At 44.4% G+C, this 6,092-nt stretch overlaps 1 protein-coding gene across 1 annotated transcript in view; it reads left to right on the top strand.

The window, feature by feature from the left end:
- Window positions 1-4,540, top strand: part of NBAS (neuroblastoma amplified sequence) — a 367,205-nt gene extending 362,665 nt beyond the window's left edge. Inside the window, 1 exon segment of the mRNA XM_023511811.1 lies at window positions 4,148-4,540. Coding sequence (XP_023367579.1) covers window positions 4,148-4,423 — 276 coding nt within the window. The 3' untranslated portion in view covers window positions 4,424-4,540.
- The last annotated feature ends 1,552 nt before the right edge of the window (window positions 4,541-6,092 follow it).

The raw sequence follows: 6,092 nt of genomic DNA, 5'->3' as shown, positions 1-6,092 counted from the left end.
AGCAGCCTTGACGTGCCATTACACATCTTCCAACCCTCACGTGCTTGACCGCTGGTTTATGTCCTAATGTTCTTTTCTTATAAGTATTACAGTTATATTGGAGTCCATCCTGATGACTTCATTTTATCCTAATCACCTCTTTAAAGTCCCCGCCTCTAAAGTCACACTCTGAGGTACTCGGGGTTAGTGCTTCAGCATGTGAATCGGAGGTGGGCACAGTTCAGCCCATAACACTTCGATAATCTCTCTCCTGATAATTTATCCTATGTAAATAATTTAAATAAAAAGGATGGTTTATATATAAAAATCATTCCTGTAGTGTTTTAGTAACAATTAAAATCAGCTGAAATTTTTATACTAGAAGCTAAATAACTTGTAACATCCATTTAATAAACTATTTTGCAGCCATCAAAATTTTCAAGGATGAAAATGATATAAAGACATTTTTTAAATTCTTAGCATATAATGAAAAAATGGAATACGAATCTCATATGAGTGTAGAAAAATATCTGTGCACATAGACAATTGAGAGGACAGGTGGGTGAGATAATTCTGTAGCAGCCATCTAGATACAGATGACTTTACTTTTTCAAACTATTTCTAAGTTTTTCTTTTCTTTCTCTTTATTTCAGAAAGAAAAATAAAGTGGGTTAGAATGAATAATGGTTGGTCACAGTACCAGGATTCTATGGAGTCTAATACCAGGTTTTTAGTACTTTCAGTTAGAATTTTAGTCAAAAATGAGAAAAATGAAGGAAACTTGACGCTTAAATTAATCTAGCAGCATAACAATGTGGTGATAATATCAAACTGCCTGAGAAGGCTTTGGACACCATGCACTCAGCTGTGCTGAAGGATCTCTCTCTGGCTGCCCTTGGCATCCGGCACAGGTGGCCTGGTGTGTGGTAAGGAACATCTTGACTTTCTGTGACCCTGGAGTATCTGTGCTCTGATCATCAGACTCCTGTGCTTTAAAATGCAGTTGTTGGAATGGGTTATTACAAAGGCCATTTCTTCTTTTACTTTCTATCTTGTCCCAAATATGCACAGAAAAATTGTTTATGCACTGTTTTCTTTAAAAATGACAATTATGAAGTATACTCTGGCTATTTTGTACTTCTTGCAAAACTACAACCAGATAGAAACTCAGAGAAAGGAAATAAAGTCACCCACTCCATTTTCCCAGCACTTGATTACAAGAAGCCAAACCAGAGCCCCCTCCTAAACCTTTCCCTGGTCACTTCCCAAGCTGAGTGCAGGTCACCAATCTCGGACTTGGCCTTTCTGTAGGGAACACTGGGGTGAGCCAGGGTCAGGGGAAACTTGCATTTAATTTTTGTGACTTCAGTCTTAGACTTTTCAGTGCGGACAGTGAGTAGCATATGGTAAGCTGCGGGCTTTTGGACAGTAGTCAGCTACTCTGCCCTTCTGCACTACCTATTCTTCCCCCTCTGGGGCTAGGGCAGCTTCTCAAAAGCTGGGTATGTTCAACTGGACATTGATCTGCAGGATTCTGTGGCTCTGCAGAGAAGCACGAGGTCAGGAGCGGCGAGAGGAGCAGCAGCGCCGGTGAGGGCAGAGCCCTGTCTCCCTCCAGCTGGATGAGTCTGGGCTCCTGCTCTAGGCTTCTTCCAGGCCCAGAGGAACGCTTAGCACATAAACTGCAAGAGTGACAAAGGTGCCTCAGCCTCGACACTGGTTCAGGGCACCCAAAGAGTTTGTGCACCTCTTTTCCATGCATTTTATCAGACTTGTCTGTGGCATCCTGCTACACTCTGCTCTCTCCTGGGGGTTAGGTGGAAGGATTCTTGGTTTTTAAGGGTGAACCAAAATAACAACATATACAGTAACTCAGATGCAGGGTGTGTGTGTGTGTTTGTGTGTGTGTGTGTGTGTTTGTGTGTGTGTGTGTGTGTGTGTGCGCGCGCGTACACAGGTGCGGGTAGAGGCGCCAGCCTGGAGTGAAAGTCTGTGAGCTTTGGAGTTATGTATTCATTCATGTGTGTGTAATTCAGTCCACAAATTTTGTGGAGCTCCTAACATGTGGTCACCATTTGGGGCACAGAAAGTGTGGAGGTGAACAGAGGAAACCAGGTCTCTGCCCTGTAGGAGCTCATATTCTGGAGGGGAACAGTAAGCACAGAAAGTGGGCCAGATGGGGCTCCTAGCCCAGCTCTGCTGTGGCACAGCACATGACAACCAACACCCGGCTTTGACCTCACTGAACCTTCATCTGTTACATGAGGTTAAAACTGACTTGAGGGATGTCTGAAGGCTTAGAGGCAAAGTGCCTCTCAAGGTTGTGTTGTGCAGACACTGTAGTGAGTGCAGGGGCCCCGTGGGGTTTAGATTCCCGTTGGCTTGGTGTGAGGGATGTGAATGGAAGAAGACGTGCAGCACCCCCGGGCAGCCCCACAGCAGAGGGAACCCTCGTGCCCTCAGCAGAGAAGCGGGCCTGTGCACCAGGTGCTTTTCCTGCCCTGTAGCAGGAAGTGAAACAAAAGCAAACAAATGAAGCTAAATTGAGTTCAACCTAAGCGTCTTCCTGGGTGAAAGGAGGGTGAGCTATGTGCAAGCGTTCATAAAATTACAGGCCAAAGACAAGACGTCAAGGGTTTGCAGAAAGAGTCTTCATTCTCGAGTCTAACTCCATTCAGATGCTCTGCAGAGATAGGGTCTTTATCATGTTCTTGTGCAGTTCACAAAAATGTGACAGAGTTTAATAATGTAGGTTCACTCAGCCATTTAACAAATGTTAATTAAAATGGAAGCTGAAATACAAAGATGATAAAGCCTCTGTGCCCTCAAGAATCTCCCATTCTGGCAGGAGAGACAGACATGCGAGTTACTGTAAGGCAGCAGGACGGGGCGTGTGTTGGGTGCCTTGGGAGAACAGAGGAAGGAGCAATCAGCATGGCCAAGTTAGAGAAGATGGCATTGGAGCCAATGCTTACGTTGTCCAAGACAGTCCCCAGGATATTGGAGAGGTTCGTGCTATTGGACAGTGGGCAGTGGCTTTTATTCTCAGTATTCTCTTGTTTTAATATTTGCAGACACAGTTACCTTCTCATCTTCAATAGTACACAGAACACGCTGTGTGCACTTGTAGAGTATAGTTGGTCTACACATTAGTTAATTGGCTTTGACATCATTTCTGAGGGTCCTTATTTTTAAAAGTGCACTTTGAGAACTGGCATTGAGAAGAACCTGCCATGAAGCTGTTTGGTGATACCCCAGTGTGAATAAGAAGTTCTGAACTTTGATGTTTGATCAGTATTGACTTGATTCTACACAAAAATGTGGACAAAAATATAAAATAGAGAAATATAAACTATCAAAGCCTTGGAAAACCATCTATACACTTAGAAGATAAGACCGGGCAGAGAGATAGTACAGAGAATATGCAAGCCAAAAGAACCTATGAAAACATGTTTTTAAAAGGCAAGGTTCGTTTGAGCTCCCTAGAGGCTCAAGCAAGAACAACTTAAAGTCCTTGTGCCAGTTACCCTGTTTATATCAGAGGGATTGAGGGACATTTTGTTTTTTCAGGAAGTAGGACCAAAGGTTTTCTTGTTCTGAAAAGAAGTGTTAAATATGCTTCTACATTAAGAGAGATTTAAGGAATATGGGTCTTGGTGAAGGTATAAATGAAATGGCAAATTCACAGCAATGGCAAGAGCCCAGCTTTCATGGCTGACCTAAGTTCAGATCCTGGCTCTACAAGTTACTGGCTCCCGTGTTAAGCAAAGTTCTTATACTTCAAATTCCCTATCTGTAAAATGAAAGGCAAAAGTACCAGTTTCACAGGGTTGGACTGGAAGAGCTCAATAAACTACTCCTGGAACACTGTTTAACATAATTTCTGGCTCTCAGTGTACAGGAATGGTAGTAATTCAAGCAGGTTCTTGGTATGTGGCCATGTCTTATGTTAAGAGGAAAGCACGTCTGTCTCCCGTGTCTGTGACCTCAGAGATGCTTATTCCTACACATGCTAACTGGAGCAGATATTGTTAAATCTGTGCAAAGGTGCATATGATAATAAGCACGAAATGGTACTGCGTAACAACCAGGTAGAGAGTGTGATGAGACCGAGGGAGAGACGGACAAAGCAAGTGCACTCACATTTTGCCTGTCTTATTTCTTGAAGGTGAATGATTCAAACTGTGACCAAGAACTTCTTTCCCTCCTCCTGGATGCCAAGCTGCTGGTGAAGTGTATCTCCACTCCCTACTATCCGCACATCATCAACCACCTCTTGTCCAGCCCCCAGCAAGGACGCTGGGATGCCGAGGAGTTGGCCCGACACCTGCGGGAGGCTGGTCACGATGCCCAGGCTGGGTCACTCCTCCTGGCTGTGAGGGGGACTCACCGGGCCTTGAGAACTTTCAGCACAGCCCTCTATGCAGGGCAGCACTGGGTGTGAGCAGCCTTCCCATGGCCCGTGCACCTTTGTGAAAAGCGCATCCAGAGCTGCATGCTGACCCCAGAGCCATATCCGTGCCTATGATTATTGTCAGTGATTCCAACAAATAAAGATGTATATAATCATGAGCAACTGCCATTTTTTAAAACATTTTTTTTCTTTTTTATACCAACTACTTAGCATCTTTCTTATTGACTAAGAGAATCCTCTTCCCCTCCTTTTGAACCTACCTTGTCTGGATAGAGTATAGTTAAAGAAGTATCTAAAACTGCAGTTCAGAACTTAGATGTGTGGTGGGTAGGGTTGTGCTGGAGAGGGAGAGAGTGTGTGAAATGGCTGCTGGCTGAGGCAGGAGTTGCCAGGGAGAGGAAGGGTGGCCCTGGAATCCAGTCTCCTTGGCGATTGTCTCACTCCTCCAAACCTCAGGCTATCATGTGTAAAGACGAGGGTCATATTGTTTATCTCATAAAGTTATTGAGTATATATGTGAGATTGTGTGTCGAGAGCTGTCAGATGTATAGTGGGGGCCCAAGAAATGCCAACTCTCCTGCCCCACTGGTGGTGCAATATGCGAATTGTGCTTTAAGGCCATAGAGATGATCAGTGGTAAGACACGATGGGTGTTAGAGGCCTCCACAATTTATCATACCAACATATGAGACTGACACATTTGTATGTCCATAAAACCTACCTCTGGTCATTTCCACATTGCTCTGACAAAGCCAGCAGGCTGAATGTGCTGTGGCTCCCTGTGGGTCTCTGACATATGGCCTATTGGGAGCCCCATCTCCACATCTAGCTGGTCGGGTCCACCCTCTAAGAATAATGCCATTTCACCTCCCAGTCGATCCCCACCACCATCATCAGCCTCACCACATTTCTGCTCTTCTGTGTGTAGCTGCGATCCTCTGACACAGTTCTTGATCATCTTTGGAGCTGATTCATTGCATAATAGCTCTACCCCAATACTGAGTGCTTTGCCCAAACCTCCAGCAGCTCCTGGAATTTGGGAATGGCTTGCACAAGTATCTGGCCTACTTCAGAGGAATGGAGGCAGCATATTTCTTTTAACTTAGGTAATATCTGTCCAGACAGACACACGAGGCCATAAAGCCTTCCTAGTACTCTGATGGCAGCAGCTGTGCCCGATGGCATTGACCAGGCCACTTTCAGGACGTGTACCCACCTGGAACTTAGGTTTTCATCAGCCTTACAGCTAACCTCCACCATTCCTGGTGAGATAACAGTCTGTTTTAACACAATCTCACAATCTTTTTCATCAAATTGCAGTATTACAGTCGTGATTAGTGTGACACCTGAGGTTTACAGATTAGTAAACAGAGCCCCAGAGGGCAAAAGTGACCTGCTCAAGGTCAGCAGTGAGTGGTAATTCTCCATGTTTCCAGCCCCAACTCTGCAATGCTTGTGAGGACAGGATCCCCTCATGTGAACGACATTGCTTTGACTGATTTGTGTCTTCAATCACCAGAAGCCAAATTTGCATGGACTAAATGGTTTCTATGGGGCAAAAAGAGCAAGAAAAAGCAAAATACGAGGAATTCAGTCAAGACTTATACCAACTGCATAAATATTTTAGATTATCGAGTTAGTATTTATGTTGCTGTTTGGCATGTTAACCATAAATGCTAGATGAAGTAAAAAAATATGT

The sequence above is a fragment of the Otolemur garnettii genome, unplaced genomic scaffold (assembly GCF_000181295.1).
Source record: "Otolemur garnettii isolate 467f Iridium unplaced genomic scaffold, OtoGar3 scaffold00022, whole genome shotgun sequence".
Taxonomy (NCBI): domain Eukaryota; kingdom Metazoa; phylum Chordata; class Mammalia; order Primates; family Galagidae; genus Otolemur; species Otolemur garnettii.
Note: the sequence above shows the minus strand (reverse complement) of the source record. Positions and strands in the feature narration are given on the sequence as shown.